Raw genomic sequence first — 22,146 nt, 5'->3', positions numbered from 1 at the left:
GTGCGCTGTCCATATGAAATGTAAATAAACGTTTTGAAAATGACAGATCCTTGTTGACAAGACTCTGGAGTAGATTAATTCAAGTCACGTCTCTCGGATCGCTATTTTTAAAAGCAGACAAAACGTTGTACTAAGTTTCACCAAGACCATTTTCCATTTTATTTTATCGCCATTTATTTCCAAGAACTAAAGAATATTCCGAGGTGATACGAATCGATATAAGGGAAATAAATAGTTTCCTCGTTACCAGGGCCTTACCGACTTAAAAACCAGGTCACTCAGCGGCAGGCAGAAAAACAAGCAACAAACAGGAAGTCGTACAGTGAGACAGAAGTGGCCATGGCTGCGTTTGTGTGTTCTATGCTGTTTCTTATGTTCTTCTGTGGAAGGGAAAGTTATGCCAAAGAGACTTACACTAACGTTTGGGCTGTGAAGGTTCTTGGTAGTCAGAGAGAAGCAGAGGAGTTAGCCATTAAATATGGTTTCTCATACGACAGTCATGTGAGTCAAATCTCTTTTGCCTTGTTATAATTTGCTGTTGTTGTTGTGTTTTTTGAAAGCGTTACAGCCTCTAACAATATGCGATGTGAAGGTGGTTGAGCACTCAAGAAGAAGGGAGAAACACTCGACTACGTGTCGTGTTCCCCCCTACACTTCTTTCGTGCTCTAGCTGGTTCCTGCGTGCTTTACAACAGACCAGAGCACAGTCGAGGCTTCTTTATTTGTCAATTATACCATGATAGATAGAGTCCTGAGCTCACACTTTTAATTATCCAGTCCAATGAGGTTCCAAGAAACGTTAAAATATCAATTTAGCATGAAAATAAAGACCGTAAAGAGTGTAAGGATCCCGTGTAACTGAGTATTCGAAACTCGATCAGTGGCAGTTTTCGTTCACATGTGAATGCGTGACGGAACAATATGCTTGCATCAAAATTCTAACCATCGTGTTTACTAAACAAGGCTCATTTACTTTCACACGTGAAGCATTTGGAGTCTTTCGAGTTTGCATGACTGCAAAAGCGAGATCTAGTACGCGACAGACTTCTGAAATCCAGTTCGCGTGCTTTAGATAATCACTTGCTTACACCAGACATGTCGCTGGCCTAGTGACACGAGACAGGAAGAAACGAGTGTTCTGTGGATGTAATGTGAAGTACTGTAGTTTGAAAATTGAAGGTCGCACATGTGTACTCAAATCTGAAGCAGTCCAGTATCGCAATTTATAACTGGTAACTAGTATATGGTAGAGGGATACTCTAGACCCCAACAGCTTTCGCTTAAAAGGTAGTATTTGGGCCATAATAAAGGGTAAACGGCACAAAAAGTACAAAAGAAAAAAGGAAAAGGCCGAAAATTGCCGTATAAAAGCGAAATTTTCCCCGTTTTGAAGACCGGAAGTAAAAATCGCATTTAGTAGCGTACGTGATCGATGACGTAGAAAGAAGAACCGAAGACAATATGGATTCTGGGGATTAGCCCAGTTCTTTTGCTTGTTTTTCTTCTGAACAAAATAGTACAATCGAAATTGCTCAACGGAGCTACGTTAGCAGGGCTATGAGGGTGCTCTGTCGTTTGTGTTTAGCCGTGCAACAGCGAAGTGAACTCGGTTATGGAGTCTACAAATGGAGTGCGAAGAGGTGTTTGAGAGCGGATTGGTAAGCAAACAGTTATGCATTCTATCGCAAATTTGGTGCATTTCACATCCGCAATGTGATTTCATTAGCGATTGAATAAGATTTGAGCAGCATTAAAGTTTCCTTTTTCATGGTACCGTGTTGTCATTTGAAATCTACTTTAGTTATCTTTTTAAAAAAAATCCACGTGAATTATTCCTGGGAAATGGCCTGTTTGTTAGAGACACAGCGTACAAAGCTTGGAGATGTGAGCAACTTTCATAATAGCGATGAACACTTAACAGGAGCGGTACCTGTACAGAGAGCAATACTACTACGAAGACTACCCAAATAAGTAAATTCGGAAGTCATTGTGTTGTGATGAACCTTTTGGAATGTAACACGAGTTACCTTTCATGCCATATTATTGCGTTGTTAATGTGACTGGCAATATTTCATTTTTTTCCATTTTAAAGCAAAATAAGGCATGTAACCTTTGATGTTACGCTGATTTAGAAAACGGTATTGTTGGTCACTTTGCCCCGTCGGGTATACAGATGACAGTCGCGTTCTGAACTGAACAAGGTTAATGAAATAACTGCGATACTACGCGTGTTTGAAAGGTAAGCAGTATCATTATCGGCTAATGCTAGTTTTCTTCAGGCTGCACTGCAATAACAATTTTTTTTAATTATTATTTTTCAAACATACAGTGAACCTTAGTTCTGATGAAGGAGCTTGTTTTGTGATCTATCTGGCACGAGCGGCTTTATTAATTAGACGTGCTGTCCTTCATCGGGTCTATGCTCTTATTTTCTGATAGTCCTTCATTAAAACAAGGTTGAAATGGCGTTTTTTGATCTTTCCGCAGACACAGCTATGAGAATTTCTGATTGAGAACAGTCTTCAGAATAGTGAGCAGAAGTCGCGGGATTAGCAAACAAATCGAATCGCGTGTGTCCGAAGCATCCGTACAAAACCCGAAAGAAATGCCAATTATGTAGACCTTCACCGTTGTTACTAGAATTAAGCATCAAGTAACTATAAATCGATACGTTATTATTGAATTTTCCACAAAACACGGACTATACATTTTCATTTTGGAATTTTAAAATCAAGCCATTTACAGAATCTTGCTGAAGAAATCCAGGAGAATCTAACCGGAAAAGGTTTGGTGAGTTCTTCTTTCTACGTCATTTCCGGTTTTCGGCCTAAGTGCGGATTCGAATCCCATGCATGACGAGAAACTTATCGTTTTCCGAGGCAAAATAGCGGACACCGAATTTTGGTAAATATCTTTAAGTTGGGTCATATGCTTTCTGAATTTGGAAAGTTGTTTTGGGGTTTAAGACCAAAGGGCCTTGGTTTTATTACCCTGTTAGTTGTGTATTTTTACTGCAAATAGGGTTGTTTATACTACCACTTTGCACTTTGCTGAATGTCTGGAGAAGCTCCGGTCAATGGTTGGTCATCAAAGGGATAAAAATAACAGATGCCAAAAATTTTATTCTCGATTGTGTAAGGATAAGGACGGGTCTGAACTGTGGTACAAATAAGTTTGAAAAAGAATGTTGAACTTAGGTGATATTTGGATCAGAATTTGAGCTAATTTACTACTTTCTCAAATCTTTCGTGACATGGCACCTGTCACTCTAAATGACTTGAAAGTGGTACTGTAAGGTAACACAGGTCCAGTCTTTATTCGCATGCAACAACAATAAAATTCACTATATTTTGTAAACAGGAGCCACATTTATTTTTGAAATTAAACTAATTTAAGGGGAAGTTTTTGGGATTTGAACAGAAAAAAGTGGTGTAAGGGGGTGGTGTATTTCCCAAGGGAAAAGTTGCAAAGGCAGCCTATTCAATGTATTAGAGTTCTTGGGTGGTTACGTTCATCTGGCCAAGTTTCATCCAAATCGGAGACGTGGCATGTATCCCCCTCCTAGTCCAGTCTCCCTGACTCAGTCTTAATCATTGTTTCTATAAAAACAGCAAAACAACTTCCAGGCACCCCCTATAATACGCAAATGAGCTCTGAACATCCTTAAATGTTTCTCCATCGTATTTTCTCCTTCTATTTTGCGTGTAATCTCTGTCAACTTTGACCACAATCTTGACCTATTCGAGGCCTTCAACAAGGCTCTCTGGTCACTAAAATAAAAAATGTGCAAAGTCTATACAACGATTTCTTTTACACGCTATATATCGAACAGTAAACCTCTGTGTCGCAGATTTCATGCCAAATTTTGTCTGCATTCCTAGAAGCTCAGATATCAAATAGGTTATCTGCAAAAATATAGTTTTCTTGGCTTAGCATTGAGGCGGTAGATATTCAAGTTAGTGGTTGTGCATATACAACTAAAATATAACTCTTGCCTCTGAAGTTCATAGCTATAACACCAGATTTGTATCAAACCTTAATTTTCATCGGCCGAGGATAATGAATAACTACGGAGCTGCCACTTTAGCATTTGCTGGGTCAAAAATTTGGGAAAAAATTCCGACTAAATTAAAAAAGCTCTCATATAATAGCTTCTACAAGCAGTACAAATTGTACCTTTTAAATGCCCAATGAATATTGGGTATTTAAAAGGTATTGCCCTCACTATTACTTATCATTCCTATTGTTTTTTATGTAAAAATTGTAGTATGTTTCTATTATTGCACTTTTATTATTCTTTAATTTTTTTGCTGTTTAGTTGCACGTTATAAGCCAGTTAATTGCAAGCTCCTTTGGTCACTGCGCACATTTTACTTTCACATTTATGTAATTTAATGCTATCTTTATATTACTTTTCTTATATATTGTAATTTCCTTTTGTTGTGAGCCATCGAAACAGTGCACAATAATAAAAACCTTAAAACCTTAACCTTATAACGTTTGAAACGTAATGCAGAAGCATTCAAAGTCAATGTCGACAATTTTGCGTTGATTTTCACTCATGTCTGAATTTTAATAACTGTGAAACTGCTGTTAAAACGTGCTTACATGTTCGCTTGAGTTCTGTTATGGCAGTAATCAAATAAATAGAACTTGTCACAAACAAGTTTAACCTTCATTTATTTCTCCACTCATATATACACTAGTTGGTTGTTTTCCCTGCTGCCGCCACCCATCCCCCTCACCCCACACCCGCGACATAGCGGATGAATTAACAAATAAAGAGTAGTAATTTCAATGAATTCCCCCACCCTGTAGGGCTAACTGGTGAATCAAGACTCCACTTCCCATGGGTGTCCTTCTTTTGTAAAATTTTCAGCTGGTAGACTGGAGACAGTAAAGTTAACATCGATTTATTCTCGAGGTTATAGGAAACATTAAATCGTTTGCATAAAGGGCAAAGCCATTCCTTTGCTCTCTAACAAACAAGATCATTAGTTCAAAGTCAGCATAAAAATAACTTTACATTAATAACAAGGGTAAGCATGACTACTGTACAAATAATTTTAAATGCTGCAATTAAATAATTAGTAGTCATTAGGTCAGCACATGTAGGTCGATGCAAATGCTTTTATATCATTAATTAAAAGTAAACGACCAAAAGAGTGCTTTAAAAGCACCTAGTTGCTAAATTGATTACTGAACACAGAATGCATAATTAATGTATTAACAGCATAAATAACATTTTATTAGCTGTGTCACTATAATGTTGGATGATCGAAGTCTCCAACAGTTTTTCTGGCTTATGGAAAACAGTCAGCCAACGCTAAATTTAACCCTAACCTGAAACTGTTGGTCATTTGTCAGTTGACTGTGGGGTGTTTGTCCACCTTCAGTGTTGGTGACAACTAATTTTATCGACAGTCTACCAAGAAACTCTCAGCTGATATGTTACCATTGAAAAACTAAATTTAAAATGAATTCTCAGCTCTTCCAGGACTATCATGTCTTTAAAAGACCTGAAATGAAGAAAAGTTCAGAAAAGACTCAAGTATCGTCTGAAATTGACAGAAGGCTGAATTTGGAGCCAAAGGTGAGACTAGTTACATCACATATATATAATTCTTGTAAGTGAAAGTCAGTAAATTGTTAACTAAAATGCAATTACTGATTCTAAACAGGGCTTCTTTAAACTTACAGTAGCTAACTTGCCACAGACTGGTAAAAATTCAGTTTTAGCTATTCTCGCAGGTTTTTGTGCTTTCACTAGCCATATTTGATGGACAAAAGATAAATTGAAGGGCTTTGGGCAAGAACGTCCTCCTGGATTTTTGGTCATTTTTTTGGTGTGCTCAAAAGCAACTAAAATTTGGCATGTAAACTTTATTTTTAGTCAAGAAACACTGCTCTGTATTTTATTTCGCTGGTTTCCGCTTCGTTTTTAAGAAATAACATGCGCAAAAACCCAAGTTAAACTCTTTTCTCGAGACAATAAAACCAGCAAACCGAAGCATTAGCCACTGGTTATTTGTTCTGATAGAGTGGTTTGCTGATTAGATCACGTTTTCTGCATTTATTAGAGTTAAGGAATATTTACGCGGTTTATAGTATTTTTTTGCTGAAAAGAGCTGATCATTTCAAAGGGGTGCCGTAAGAAATGAGTTCTTAGAACTTATGGCTGGTCTTTCGTAATGGAAAGCCATCAAAATTACGAAACAACAGAACGAAATCAGGCGAGCACAAGGCGGTGGACGGTAATATCATAATCTAATCACAAATAAAGCAAATCAAGAGAGGCTCTCGTTTTCAACTTTCGTTGCTCGTTTCCAGGCTACCACAATGAAAAAATTACATCTATTCTAGCCATGAAGGAGTCCGAATGGGAGGAAATCGTCGATGCCAATAGCAAGGGTAGACATCCAAACCTCACATATGAGTTTGCTTTTATTCTTATAATGCTTTGAACAGGAGACATTGAACGGATTTTTATGAGCAGATCTCCTGTTAATTTTTTAAGGAAAAAATAATTATAGTATTTGGCAGGAAGTCTGCTAATGTGCGTTCGATACCAGTGCTTGTTTTGCCTGATTTTCGGAATCGTCCTGGCCATTAGGAATTGCGTTCTCCTACGTCGAAAGCAATTATATATTACTTACATTTATTAATATGTCTTTTAGAACCCACTTTGAATATTGGGTAAACATGACTCTAGATAAATTTTACTTGTAATATAACTACATCCCCTTTGATGAAGGTAAAGACCACGTAAGTTAAATTATGGACTTTCTACATGTAGGTGTCAAATGCTTCTAGGTATCAATAATTAAGAAACTGCACGGTATGATTGATGATTGTTTGATTGATTGATTGATTGATTGATTGATTGATTGATTGATTGATTGATTGATTGATTGATTGACTGGTTGATTGACCGATCGATCCGGGTGGTTGGTTGGTTGATTGGGTGACTGACGGACAGACCGTCAGACAGACGACTAGACAGATAAACGATTGATTTATTGATTGAAAAGCACCAAAGACAGGGTCTTGCCCAAGGATACAAGATAGTGAATCTAAAATAAGCACTAAACTTGGACCACTCAGCCATAAGAAGTCCATTGCGCTTCAACTTAACTTTCTAGGCCACCATATGCCACCCAAACCGTCCTCGTATTCTTGAGTCTTATATGAATTTATTCTTAAATTATTTTTTTTATGTTTACTTTCAGATTAAATGGTTCATGCATCAGAAGGAGAGAAAGTATAAACTCCTGTCCACCCATTTTGAAGACCCTATGCTTAAAGACCAGTGGTACATTGTAAGTCATTCTCTGTAACATCCTTTTCTAAATATCTTTAGCTCTTTTCCCGGGTTATGTCAATGTTAAACGCTGTCTGCATCTATTTTACCCAATAAGAGGATTTTTTAAAGACATGTCATTGTAATTAGGAAAGACTGACTCATCATCATTAATTAAGCAACCTAAATTGTAACACTCGGATATCGCTAATTGTCTAACAAATTGAACAAATTGCCAAAATATATCTCTAATAAATCGAGTTTGAGTTCCATGCTATAAGATATCTTGGACTGAGAATTTTTGTGTTCGACTTCTGACCAAAATGAGAATACAAGTGCATGAACTAATTAGCCATGAATGGAAGGCAGAAAAACCAAAGTATATGGTACATAAATCGTAGAACAGAACAGAACGCAATAGACCCCTGAAGAGGGCAAAGTTAACACAACTCGCTTGGAGATACATGGAACGTGTATCTCAAGTTTCTAGCTGCAATTATAACCCCAGTGATCTCTCTCGAATTGATACAACGATGGTCTGAATTCTGTGAAGTTTTTGAGCAGAACAAGGCAGTCGTGTGATAATCTGGAACAATCATTGACATTCGAATGAACAAGTACATTAGCCATTGTTCTATAAATTAAGCTGTTACCAGCTTAAACTCGGGCCATATTTGACCGCGTGGTGCGCAAGCCTACGATCTTTTAGCCGTGATAACCTCAAGCATCGCTAACTCCCTAAAATCGATAGATACAGAGATATAGTGAGGCAATAAGTAACCACCAGATAGTATTGCATTATTTGCAGTACGAATGAAATACAGGAGAAAACGACATTTGTTAAGTAGAATACCTTGTGCTTCATACGGATGATTAAATTCCCGAGCTTTAATCCTTACCTTTTCACCTTTGATTTGGAGACAGAAACCATTTGTACAGAATATTTTTCATTAGTGTATACCACACAAGTGAATAGTACTTTTCGCGCGCGCTGATTGGCTAGCTCGAAGGTGACTGGCCAAGTACTATTCAACTCCGAGCAGCCGAAGAGAAACAAGATGACTTCCCATTTCGCCACGGTTACTTAAGGAAACTATTTCGATAAACAAGGCGGCTGTTAAAAAAATACATAAATGGCAGCGAAGTTTGGTTTGACAGCATTAAATGGTAAGTTATTTAATTTTTCCAACCTCATATTCTAAGGCGAACAATAAAAATACAATCCCTTGTTTACGAAAACTGCCGAGCACTAAAATTACTATGAAAACAATGAAACGTCTTATATTTTTCAGCATGGTTTCAACAACAAGGCGAATTTCCAGAAAAATCGAAGAAATGACACTGTAGGAAGTAAAGAATAATATTGTCTCCAAAAGTTTTATTTGTTTGCGAGAAAGCAAGACGGGACTTTCTACAATAAGAAATCGCCTACCGCGTGGCGCGCAACGTTTTAAAATTCCATACCATTTGTGGGTACATTGTCAGAAATAAAATAATTTTTTGGTCCACTAGTTATTCAGCTTGTGTGGTATATACTAAAACAATTATTCCCCTCAGTGTCGGTGAAAGCGATGGATATCTATATCGGTTCCTGTCTCTAGATCGAAGGTGATAATGTAAGGATTATAAAACTAATCGTGTGAATTAAGCACGAGGTATTCTTCTTCAGTAACAAATGTATTCCCTATATTTATAAATACAAGAAAGCCATAAAGGCTTAATAAGCGGCCTATTTTGCTCCATAGTACGCATCGCAGATTTTCTAAACATTTTTCCCGGTGCGATTAAGGAAATTGAATAGTCCGAAAGATAGCGTGATTAATTGTTCTACAGCACTTCTATTACGTTACTCGACGTCATTGCGTTATGATAACATTAACGTGATGAACGAGCCACACAGATACAGACTTGGTTCACGTTTTCTATGAATCATTCCTTTATAGTGTCAAACCATCAAGTGTCCATGGCGCAATGATATTTACAGCCAAACGACTTTGCACGTCAAAAACAACATACACATACACCCTCAGACGTTTCTCCATCGTATCTTCTACTTCTATTTGGCCTGAAATCCCTGCTAACTAATGAACCACAATTTCGTTCTATTCGATCTTTTCAACACCGTCGGCTTTATCTCACCAAAACCAAAACGTACGAGGTCTAAACATCGATTTCATGTTCGATAGAATAGAGAAATTTTATCTCGGTCGTGGCCGGGACTCGAATAATTAAGCTTATTATCGATGACCTACCGGGTTCGCAATCTGTCCCACAAAGCGTAATTTCTTCTCCGTGAACTCTACAATTTCCACCGTTTAAACTGTCGAATACTTCTTAGCCGAGATATTCGATCTACCGCTTCAGAAATTTGAAAACGACGTGGCTGCAATTTAAAAGATATTTTTACGCATAGGACAAAAACTTTCCTTTCTAGGCCCCACTAACACGTATAAATATATCGGTGCACATAAAATTAAAGACTACTTTTATGTCTTGCCTTCGAAAAGTGTCAGCCGGGACTTAGATGCATGTTAAGTGCCTTTCGGAATTGTATTTTCTTCCATGATATCTTTCGTTTCCTCGGAAGCATCAACAAACCGCGAAACGGCCATCTTACAAATTAATACTCTCACAATAATCAACTCCCGCGAGGTGATTATAGCAGGATATGACGCAATCCTCGACCAATGAGATCGATAGAATATCTATAATCACCTGAGTAATTATACTAAACTGTTATTAACATTAGTTTCACTATTACTTCATAAGGCATTTCTGAGTTTTTGTTTTGTTATTCCTTAGGAAAGACCTGTTGGATCTAGCAAACCAACATATAATATAGCTTCTGTGTGGGAAGCTGGCTACACAGGGAAAGGAATTCTGGTGGCAGTAGTTGATGATGGAGTTGATGGCAGCCATCCTGAACTACGTGCAAACTATGTAATTGTCATCTTACATGTATATCTCTTTTACAGTACTAGTGTTAAAATTTCTAAGTGATTCAGTAATGTGCGGGCTTGGTATTCACTTCCTAACATAAAAGAAAGCTGGTTTGCATGGTTTGTGTGCTTATTTCAACTCTCGATTTTTCGTTGATCCCGCAAAACCTTCTCCCCTCTCCTCCTACCTGTTCAAATGAAATGATAACACTCTGCTATAGTTATTATTACAATAGAGGTCTGCTGTCACTGAACTGATGGTGTGGGTATTGAACTTTTGATTTTTCATTGAATTGAACAACTTGTTGCAGTTATTATCTGTTTAAGGGGGAAATTATTTTACTTGAACTTCGTTCTTTTTGTCCGTAGAATTCACTATACAATGATCTTACAGATTTTCCTATTCCTAGTAACGATGCGTGTAACATTATATTCTTGTTAACACAAACGTGCTCGTAAACTCGGGAAAATATTGTGATTTGATTATTTGCGATCACCAGATGTTTCACAGAAGTTTTAGCAGGTGCTAACTTCACTGCCTCTTTTTGCACTCGCGCTCATCCCCAAGCCCCATCTGCTTTCTTTTTTGCTGCATGCAAACAGACAAGGTGCAGTTTACTTCTTGTCAACTACTTCTAACCTCATTCAAGTACCTTTTACTTTAACTTGATTTTTAAGCCAAGCCCATTTCTATTTGGAATGATAATTTTGTGGTATTGTTGTCAAAATCTAAGTATTTAGTCACATTTTTTTAATTTACCTGTACTTCTTTTTCAGAATTTTAGAGCTAGCTATGATTATGTAGATGGAACGAACGTTTCTTTTGGGAAACCAGTGCCAGGGTGAGTGGCCACGTAGTCTAAAGGCCCGTTTGAACGGTTTCAATATTGTTCCAACAACAAAAGTTGAAAGGATGTTGGGTAAATGTTGGATGAAAGAAGTGTTCAAACGATTTCAATGTCATTCAACATTTTCAAGAACAATAGAAATGTTGAAGCGATGTTGAATGGAAGTTTAAGCCAATTTAAATTTGATTCAACACACTTTCAACAAGCTTGTTGATGATTATGAATGATGGTGATCATGGTGATGATTGGTGTTGTTGTTGTTGTTGTCATCATCATCATCATCATCATCATCATCATTGCTAGGACCAATTTTAGGAATGAGGCAGTAAATTTAAACATTACTGGACAGGCTAGGAGGCTGGTTAAATGAGCATTAATTTAATTCTTAATTAACTTAGTGTGCACTTTGTTGTATTACGATCGTATACACTCGATTGAAATAACGGTGTTCCGTGCAAAGTGGAACAATGCGACCTGATGGAATTATGGGTTGATGTAATTAACATGGCATATTTCGTGTTTTTAGCTTCACTGCAAGAAGTATGTAAAGTTTAAGCCTTAAAATCCGTACGCTTTTCTTTGTTCTATCAGGGCAGCATATGTCAAACGTTTCCCAAAAAGCTGTTTGCTCTTATATTACATGGTTTACACCTTTTATCGGACAACCATTCTTCAATCGAGTGTATACTCAACAGAATATTCAGTTTCTGATTCGCTAGTACGAGTTTTAGACAAGAGCGCATGGAATATAAAAACAAAATAGCTGACTGTCAGTTTGCTTTCTCGGGCCAAAACAAAATGTGTTGATCAACTCAAGCCAAGTCATCTATATTGTAGCAACGTGGTCCTTTCAGCACTTTGCTGGTGTCGACAGGGGCCCTGCAAATAAAAAAAGAGAAGAATTTCTGACAATAATGAGCGAATGAAAATAAACTGAAGTTAACGTCAACCCTAAGCTGGGGGGTCGACAAAGTCCCCAAGTCAGTATGAGAGCTCTTAAGGCTGACTGTGAGAAACTTTTTATTGTTTAAATTACATGACCTGGAGAAAGGAAATATGTAATATATATTTAAATAAATCTTTGTAATTTGTTTGTGTCTTAAAATAAATAGTTGAATAACTAAATAAACAAGTATTTAACATTCAAGTTTTTAACATTCCACGTCATGAATTGCAAATACGTCATTCCACATGGCCTCTATGTTAACGTGAATGGAAAGTTAAAGAGAAGGAAATGAACGGAAAATTGTATTCATTGCCATCTAATGGCTTAATCTTGGGGTTATGACAGTATTTCCCTAAAAAGAACAAAGAAAACCAACCAACTTATTAGCTATAAAGTTTAAGCTTAAATTTAAAAACTTTTCAAGTTTGGTTTGCCTGTGTAAGGATTGTAATTGATTGGTGAGAAAAGAATTGAAGGGGATTTGGGAGGGCTTGGCGTGAGGGTCACAGCAAAATAATTCTTTTTTTTTGCATTTTGTTGTTCCATTTGTGATGGTTCGACAGTTCTCAAATTTCACAACCGTATGTGAGAACTTTCAAAACTCGTACTCATAATATATAATCGCATTCCTACGATTTTCTATACACATGGTCTGTTTTTTTAATAGGTTTAGAGAGTTCTGAATTCTAGAAACGTTATTAGCATACTGTTCTGTTGAAACTTATTTGAATTGATACCTTTTTAAAGGTTTTAATAAGCATGGATGTTTCCTCAGTATTTTTTGTCTCTTTCCAGCCACGGCAATAGTTGTGCTGGTGTCATAGCTGGTGTTGCCAATAATAGTAGGTGCGGTGTGGGATTGGCATACAATGCGAAAATTGCAGGTAATTGTTTACTTGTTTCATATCAATTTACAAATTTTGTATTATCAGGTAAAGGCCCACTTTCACCCATAAGGCATGGCGCACCGAGCTGAATTTCGCACAGTCGAAAATTCAGAAAATAACCAGCGAGCACTAAATAGCGAAAAAATCCACATTCATCGAGCTCATTTCCTGGAATATCACTATTTTTCGTGTCATTAGCTTTGCATGATATCATTTCGCTTTATTTATGTGGATATTTTCAAGAACAGTCTTCGTGTGGAAAGGAAAATCGGAAAATCGTCTGTCGCCTCAGTCAAAGTAACATCTCGTCGTTGACTCTTCGCATGGCTTTTATTGTGAAACAAAGAAGCGGGAGAATTTGTTTTCTCCATGCATGCATCTGTTGAAGCAATGTTTCTGATTTTTACGGATGTCTAACCTTAACACGTAAGTTTTTTTTAGCTTTATTCGATTTTATTCTCCCGATTCACGTAAACAACGTTGCGAAGAGACGTAATATACTGTATAGTTTTCTAGGCGGCGTTCCTTCGTTTTTTACTATTAGCACAGGCAAATAAATTAAAATCTTCATTTGCTTAGTAAGCTGCAGATTCATTCGTAGCATCATTGCTATATCATGAAAGGTAGCAATAATTTCATGGTAATAATATAGACTGGATCGGCGCAGCGCGCTATAATTTTGAAAGCGATATTAACTGAGCTAACATTGAGTCCAGCACTGTAAATTTCTTTCCATGTCAACTTCAATAATAATCGAAACGACCCTTTAAGATTACTGTTTATCTTATACAACAATAGAATAAAAATCTTCTGCCGACTGTAACTGTTCGACTGTTCCGCCGCGTCGCTCAAAGGAACGAATGCAGAAAAACGAACCAAACCCTTGACTTTCTTTCGCCGAGAATTTTACACAAAGGAGTACAAAGAACTCGAACGCTTTGGAGAGTAAATTTTTCTTATAGGTGCAAAGATTAAAATAAATCGGAGCGACTGAAACGAAATCATTCCGTCCGATTTGCCTGGTCCGATTTATTTTGAATACGCCAGGACTTTCATCCCAGTTGCAATACTCTTAGTCACTTTATTCCGCGGAAACCACAGTAAAGAGCTAGCTATGTAGGTTACCTGTGACCTAAATGTGATACTTTGTCTCTACCTTTTCTTCTCGTCTAAATCTGTAGTTAAGGTTGCAACCTTGATGTTGAAAGCAGTTAATCCTAATAACTGTTTCCAGACCCCTGTTTAGTTTGGACAAATCTGCTTGTCATCTGGCTATTTTATATCTCCTCTTGCCCCAGGTATTCGCATTTTTGATGATGAGGGCATGTCTACTGATGTAACGGAGTCGAAGGCCTTAATCCATGAAATAGAAAGTGTTGACATCTATTCCAACAGCTGGGGGCCTGGGGACATGGGCTTGGAAATTGAGGGTCCCGGACGACTGACGAGTGAAGCGATAAGACATGGCATAGAAAAGGTTTCGTATGAAGTAGTGTTTACTGTATATGGGTGTACATGTATTCAATGTGTGGATTCTTAACTCAAAACGATCCTAAATGTATTTGGAGGCTTTAAGACTAAATTGTTAAATTTGAATTCATACTAATCGGAGGTTTACATTTATGGTTGGATGTAAATATTTGATTGGAGTAGATCTGCAAACTATTTTTGGTCGTTACTTGGGGTACAGATATATGAAGGACTTGACATGCAATTGATAAACGTGATGCTTGTCTTCATCAAGGTCTAACGAACGGTTCATACGTGGCAAAGGCGTTCGTCTCTTGGTTTTGTTGTTGTTGTTTTTTTTTTACATGGGGGGCGGGGGTGGTCTTTCAGTTTCAAATTCGTAGCGCTTTATTCCTTTTTCTTGTTAACTCGAGGATATATTACTACAAGGAAGATTCTTACCTGCCCGCCTAAACCATGTACCCTTTGTCCATACGTTTCCCGCTTATTTTCTTGAGTAACGTGCTGATCCCTGAATAAACGCTGGGTTCAAGTAAAGCATGACGTGAAGAGGTCGAGTTCTAAAGAATTCACTCGACAAAATATGGACTGTAACTCTTGGAAAAGCAAAGGAATTTTTCCCTTTTGAGAGGCTATCTTGTTTTGCCTGTTGTTTTTAATTTACAGGGTCGCGGTGGCCTGGGTGCTATCTACACCTTTGCAGCTGGAAATGGTGGCTTCACAGGAGACAGTTGTTCGTATAACGGTTATGTTAGCAGTATTTACACTATTGCTATTAATGGTGTGAACTCTGATGGTTCCAAACCGAGCTACGCAGAGGAATGCCCTGGCATCTTGGCCACGGCGTACAGTAGGGATTCATTAAATCGGATTGGAAAAGTCGTAAGTATAAACAAAAGTGAAAACGCTTGTGCGCTTGCAGTTAATATTTAATTTTGTTGGCTTTTGTTTGTTTTTTGGGAGTGTCGTTTTTGGTAACGATTGTTCCTTGATATACAGGTAACTGCTGATAATAAGGCAGGATGTATCGATGATTTTGGAGCAACGTCAGCAGCTACTGCCATGGCATCAGGTCTAATCGCTTTGACCTTGCAAGCTAAGTAAGGCTGCCTGTTTTGTTTAACTACTTGAAAAGGCGAGGATGGCTGGCCGAACAGACCGATTACGCGTAATTTACCCCTCGCCCGTGCGAGTGTATTTATGACCCGCTGTTTGCTTCACAACAGAGAGTTTAGAATTCATTTTGCACCTTTCCACTTTCGCCAAGGCTAGAGACGGGGAACTGTTATCTTCTCACTATCTAAAAAAATTTAGTTTAAGTCTGAAGGAGGCCAAGGACCTTAGTTTAATCGTCCGTCTCTATTACCTAAACAGACAAGTAATTATTGTTGGTTTTTACAGAAGCGCAGGAGAATTACTATGTAACTTAGAGGCGGTCTAAACTGGAAAACTTTATCAACTATCACGTCACGTGCTCAGCAACGTACCTCTTCTTTTTCAGCCCCTACTTAACATGGCGTGACGTACAACATATCATAGTTTACAGCGCAAGACGAGCTCCAGGAATCGCAGGAATCCCACTTAAACGAGGACACTGGATGCAAAACAAAGCTGGTTTATACGTCAGCAAGTATTATGGCTTTGGGCTCATGGATGCTGGCAAGATGGTGCGTCTGGCACAGAACTGGACAAGAGTGCCTCCTCAGTTGAGATGCGAGATTAAAGGCGACGATATCAACAAGTAACTGCGTCACCGTATTGTGTTGTTGTTAGTGCACTATTTGATCCAAGGATTATTTAAGCTTTTGAGAAAATCTAATAATTAAGCCGAGACGCCCCTTTTCTATTAATGCCCATTATTTTTTTTTAATTTTGCTTTTCTAATTTTCGTGTCGGTTACATATCTCAGACCTCAGTGTCTCGCTCTTTCTTTAACACCTATTCGCATTGATGCATAGAAAATAAACCGAAGGTTTGATGGTCTTCTGTGCTGCCAACGAGAATGCACGTTCGTTAATGGTAAGACCCTATGTCATGCATATGGTGGCAACTTGATAGTACTGAATGGAAATTTGACTATGCCCGTCCCATTGACTTCCCTTGCGTTTTTCACCTCTTATAACTAAATGACGAAGCCATACTACAAGCCGACGTATTTTTACCATTAGAAGGAATATAAATAGAATTTGTTCCGTCGGTGCTGTGTTTTTCTCCAATGTTCATGGCCTTGTTTATCATAATCCCTTTGGTTTTCTTTCTCTGTATATTTTTTTCTCGCCTCTTGCGAAGGATAGACAGGTTGTCGTCAGGATTACAAATGACTGCTTTTCAATTTCAGGCCAATCCCAGGTACAGCCTCAATAACATTTAGGAATTGCCTGATAAATCGTCTTGAACACGTTCAAATTAAAGTAAATCTTGATTTCTCTCGCCGCGGAGACTTGTCGCTACAGTTGACGGCGCCTAGTGGCACAACTTCTCCAATGACCCGAAAGCGTAATTTTGACAATCTTCTGAGAATAAAAAATCTGACAGACTGGGTCATGACAACTTTGTTTCATTGGGGAGAAAGTCCCATAGGACAATGGGAGCTTAGTATTGCTGATCTGGATACAAGATACCCAAGTACAGGTAAAGGCCGACATATCATTATCACCATAGTTTTTCCTCTGGCTCTCTTTGGGGAAGCAAAAGATATTCCTGTGGGCTGAGTTGCTCGAAGCATGGTTAGCGCTAACCATTGGTTAAGAGGCATTAAAACCTATAGGTTGTTATGGTATTTAACCCGGGTTAGCGCTAACCATGCTTCGAGCAACTGGGCCCTGAATTGTATTTCACTCGTTCGGTAAATCATCAATATACACGCTTGCCCTGGGGCCAGATTCACGAAGCCCTATTGCTTGCCTAACAATTGACTATTGTCAAGAAATAATTTTTTAGACATGTCTTAAGGAGGTTCGCGGCAGTTTTTCTGGACTTAGGGTGGAAGTTTTGAAATTACAATCTCGCATACAAGATAAACTTCGATCTCCTTCATACTACATCATCACTTCAACATATGATCAAAGTTAATTTTCTCATCGGTTACCAAGCAACAGTTATTACCATAGCAACGGAAGCGCATAGCCTCTCATTTTAAACATTGTCGATTGTCTCGAAATCTAGCTGTGAATATTTATGATTACGTGAAGTCGTGCAAAAGATAAAATTTACATAAATGTATGCTCCTACTTCTCAAGTCTTCCATTATAAATTTTATCTTTTGCACGACTTCACGTTATGATAAATATTCAAAGCACGTGAATAGCAGTGAAATATACTGAGACAAACAAAATAAAATTCTTGTTCGGAGAAAGCGAATAACGACTCAAAACTTAACCAAGATTCAGCCTTCTTATCTAACACCAATTTCGGTTCCTGAGCCTAAAACTTGCTTGGATATCGAAAAGAATTCTTACTTTAACCGCTTTTCACTTAACAGAAAAATACGTGGAGGCATTTTAAAGATATCTCGATTTATGGAAAATAGGACCTTTTTTTTCATGTGCGCTTTATTGTAACTGTTTTAAAAATATAAATATCTTAAAATCGGAGACACCCATGAAGGTCAATATAAATTTAGAATGTTTTGCTAAGAGGAAAGACCCTTTTACAGAAAAGACAAAGTGTCAAGTTTTATTTTGCAAGAGATATCGGGGAAAAATTATTATGGGGGAATAAACAAAATCACCCCGTAAAAATTGATTCATCAGTTATTTACTTGAAAACGCTCTTACAGATTTTTTTTAATTTTCGCCCACAAGATTGAGTAGTTTCAATCCTTAAAGTTTCGTCATACAGTGTCTGACTAGATTTCGAGATAATCGACAATGTTTAAAATGAGAGGCTATGCTCTTCCGTTGCTATGGTAATAGCTGTTTCTTGGAAACCGATGAGAAAATTAACTTTGATCATATGTTGAAATGACACAGTATGAAGGAGATCGAAGTTAATCTTGAATGCGAGATTGCAATTTCAAAACTCCCACCCTAAGTCCAGAAAAACTGCCGCGAGCCTCCTTAATTTGGGAGGTCTTCACGAATTTGGTCTCTGGAGCCCAGATTGATTGGTGCGAGTTCGAGTTTCAGTAATGGAGTCACTGTAATTGTGTTGAGGGGCAAGCCACTACACTCTCAGTTTCCTTTCTTCGCACAAGAATACAAATAGATGTTTCTCAGTTTGTAAACAGGCTAGCCCGGAAGGGTGAAAGGTGGATACCTTTCGATGGACAAGTGAAATTTCCCTGCATTTTGAACTTGCAACGTTGTCGTGTCGTTTTTGTTCGCCCTCATATAAACCATGAAGCAAATTAAGTGCAGTAACTCTATGTGCTTCGGCTATTTGAATTGCTTTTCTGTGAAGTAGGACTTGAACTATGCACTCATGCAGTCAAAAATGTTGCAAGGGTCACCTTTCTTTCTCCCTCTCCCCTTTTTAAGAAGCGGAGTGAAAGGAAAGTTGAGAACGTTAGTGGGGTGAGGGAGAGTACGTCCTTTACAGCCGGGTTATAGCGTGATTTATATGGTGTCTTGGTGAAGTGTTACCACAAACTGCGACTGAGCGTGTTGGTGTAACTGCATTGTAATCATTGAAGTTTGAATGGGATTCGAACCCGTGACCTTTGCGATATTTCAATCCATCTGCGAACTGAGAACTGGAAAATGAGCAACACTTGTATTGCAGGCGACACGGTTTCGAGTCAAGTTCAAGCCTGAAATGTTTTCAACCTTTCTTTTCGCCACTGCTTTAGTTTTGCATAAAGATTACTGTGATTGTCTATTACCTTTGAAGTCTCCCATTCGACATTCACAAAATCAATACGATTCTTCATACATTCCACTCTCATTTATGTTGATGATCGACCAACTATTTCACTTGTCCGCCGATGCAGCACTGTTGGTTTTATGTACTATAGCCTGGTGGCATGTTTTTTATCTTTTTGTTTCTCCTTGTGTTCACATGGCAAGGTGTCTTTTTGTGTTCTAGGTACGCTTTACGGCTGGTCCTTGATTTTGTATGGAACGGCAAATATCTCTTATGTTTCTCCAACCCCGTCAAAAATCCAGCCAACAGAAACGTCCACTCCAAGTAAGAAGCCTACAACGACGAAACCAGGTAGGCTGCCTTTCTTTCTCTTTTACTTGAAGCATTTTTATGAAACGAACGAGGTAAGAGTTGATTTTTGATTGTAAACTACCCTAACTAAATACAGTCGAACCTCCCTTTGTGACTACCTCTCGTAGGCGACCACCTCTCGTTAGCGACCACTTTTCCAAAATACCCAAATTTTTTAAGTCAAATCACTACAGATGGAACCTCTCCTCGTTAGCGACCACCTCTCGTAAGCGACCACTTTTAGAGATGATTGTTGAAAATTTTCAATTGTTTTTAACCGCCCGTAGGCGACCGCTTGACAAACAATTTGCTGTTTCTCTCACGGGCCGAAATTGAAAATGTGTCGCTGTATTATATTGGCTCACAGAATTACAGCGGACGCCGTACCAAAATCTCCAGCCGGAGCTACCGGAAGTGTTTCCCGAAATAGTTTTGAACCAATTGATAACATACACATGCACTATAGTGTACACTGAAATAAACTTTAATCAGGTTGAATCCCTTGTAAGAAAGAAAGTCTCTCAGTTATCTTGTAAATAGCATGTACAAGCATGACAAGTTATGACCCTCTCTCAACCTTGTATTACTTAACAGAAACATAGTGGCGATAAAGAACGTCAATTGGATTATGTAACAAACAAACAAAGGCGAAAGTTGTAGATGTTGTAAGCTTGCAATGCAACTTTGCAAAAATGCCGTTTACTGTTTGCTTCTAAATCAGGCAGTCTAAAGAAAAGTTATTACTTTGGGTTTCGATAAGCACTGGCAAAAGGGCTAGGCCTCCGCAATTACCATATGTAAATTACCCGAAATTTAGACCCCTTGTGGTCTGACCTCTGGTGAACGACCACCTCGAGTAAGAGACCACACGTCCTTAACATTATGGGTGGTCACTTACGGGAGGTTCGACTGTATACACCTTTTGTTGTTCGCCTTTGTGTTCCAGGTACAGTCTACAGCAGTTCGTTGATTTCTTATGGAACGTCTAATACTTCCTTTGTTTTTACAACCCCCAAACGCCCGCCAAGTCAGCCAAAGAGGACGCTCACTATAACTAAGAAGACTTCATCGACGAGACTCGGTAGGCTTATTTGTTTCTTACGAATGCTAGCTTTTTACAGCTAAGTTAATAAGGTAAATCAGTCACTATAAAGAGATACAAAAGTATTAGCCCTTTATCAGGGGCATAACAAGAAATTGTGCTTGTGCGTCATGTTTATTTGTTGGCCAGTGGAGGTACGCGTTTTCAGTTTCACTTGAAACATTTTAATAAGCATTTTTAATGCAGATTTTGCACATGAGTGTAAACAGACATGTTTGTTTTGCGCTCAATTCCACCTTTTCTGATTAGCTCCATCCGCGCTAAGTTATTTACATAAGCACAAAAGAAACAAATTGTTCTATATTGTTTATTTGTTTAACTCTATTACATTTCATTTTTGTTTTTGTAGGTTCTTCAACCTCCTTGAAGAATTCCTTGCTCATAACTGGCGTAACGCTGTCTGTTGTTGTGGTGGGGTCAATCTGTTTGTGGTGCTGGTGTCGTTGTCATAGAAAACGTCTGAAAGAAGTAAAAACAGCAGGCGAAAGAAGAGAGCAGGAGCAGAAAGAAAAAGAGCAAGAGGAAAACGACGAAAAACTCAACTACACCATGCTTGTACCTGTTGGTGTGGATAACAGCGGATACAGCGGAATACTGTAGAGGTTGAGTTATGGCTTAGTTCTGAAACAGGACATGCAAAACGTATAAACTAACGATGCGGCACCTACTGTAGACACGAAAAAAAATTATGTATGAGACCGGCTTTTTTGTTTGTTTACTTTTTTGCAAATGATGAGGTCCTTATTTCTCGATTCTAGCTTTAGTGGATTTGTTGTAGAAAAGGTTAAGAGAATCTGAGAAATTATCCCTTTATTGATGCTTTTTAGATTTGGTAACTTTCATTTTGAGGAACGCTTATAACTTAAGAAATGTATTTTTGGATACTAAACTAAGTATAATATGTTCGGTACTGATTTTACAAGGAGAACTTTATTAAGTATTGACTAACGTATACAATTTATGAAGTAATAAATAATTTCGTAGATACATTTTATCTATTTAACATTTTTTATGAGCCATTTCTTGGTCAGTGTTAAATTTATTTGACAGAAGGATGCCTGTCCCAAAACCGTGAATTCTGTAATTTATTAGTCAAGATTGAATAAAATTCATTGTATTTATACTGTTCTGATCAGTAGAACTTGATATTGTGCCTCCACTTTGTGGAGGACGAAGTGGCTTAATGGTCATTGAATTTCGAAAATATGGGCAGAATATAGAAATTTCACCCGAGAAACGGAGTTTAGAAGAATAGTTTAAGGTTTAAGATCTGTTTTAAAAGCCGTAAAGGCGTGTACCGAAAAGAACAATTCTAACAGAAGCGTAAAACTGACCAGCAAATTAACTTTCTGCATTGAAATTACACGAACACTTGCCTTTGTGGAGAACTGTCAAGACCTTCATTCCACTTCTGAATTTTCTCTTACTTTACGACAGTAAAGAACGATCCATCCATCCCACAGCTTTGAGTTTCTCATTTCGAGCACTCCCGGCCTGGCT

The 22,146-nt window shown here is 38.1% G+C and overlaps 1 protein-coding gene across 2 annotated transcripts; it reads left to right on the top strand.

The window, feature by feature from the left end:
- The first annotated feature begins 249 nt into the window (after positions 1–249).
- On the top strand, positions 250–21,769 carry LOC146448395 (proprotein convertase subtilisin/kexin type 6-like). Of its 2 annotated transcripts, none has more exons than XM_085102616.1 (14): positions 250–501; positions 5,489–5,593; positions 7,230–7,319; positions 10,103–10,240; positions 11,017–11,081; positions 12,829–12,917; positions 14,219–14,397; positions 15,057–15,272; positions 15,390–15,490; positions 15,892–16,131; positions 16,729–17,021; positions 19,416–19,544; positions 20,573–20,625; positions 20,996–21,136. In XM_085102616.1, the coding sequence occupies exons 1-13, from the start codon at positions 340–342 to the stop codon at positions 20,596–20,598; spliced, it is 1,833 nt and encodes a 610-aa protein (XP_084958742.1). In that variant the 5' UTR covers positions 250–339; the 3' UTR covers positions 20,599–20,625; positions 20,996–21,136. The 2 variants fall into 2 exon arrangements, with proteins under 2 accessions (XP_084958742.1, XP_084958741.1); XM_085102615.1 differs by having other exon boundaries at positions 258–501; positions 20,491–20,625; positions 20,996–21,769.
- Positions 21,770–22,146: the final 377 nt, after the last annotated feature.

Source organism: Pavona decussata, unplaced genomic scaffold, assembly GCF_977016875.1.
Source record: "Pavona decussata unplaced genomic scaffold, jaPavDecu1.1 SCAFFOLD_944, whole genome shotgun sequence".
Lineage (NCBI taxonomy): Eukaryota > Metazoa > Cnidaria > Anthozoa > Scleractinia > Agariciidae > Pavona > Pavona decussata.
The sequence above is the reverse complement of the archived record's forward strand: the minus strand, read 5'-3'. Positions and strand labels throughout refer to the sequence as shown.

Excerpts from the sequence above, each read along its gene's own strand:
- LOC146448395 (XM_085102615.1), top strand. The coding sequence starts at position 340 with ATGGCTGCGTTTGTGTGTTCTATGCTGTTTCTTATGTTCTTCTGTGGA. Across the intron at positions 5,594-7,229 it reads GGCTGAATTTGGAGCCAAAG|ATTAAATGGTTCATGCATCA; the intron begins GTGAGACTAGTT and ends GTTTACTTTCAG. Across the intron at positions 16,132-16,728 it reads AAAGGCGACGATATCAACAA|GCCAATCCCAGGTACAGCCT; the intron begins GTAACTGCGTCA and ends TTTCAATTTCAG.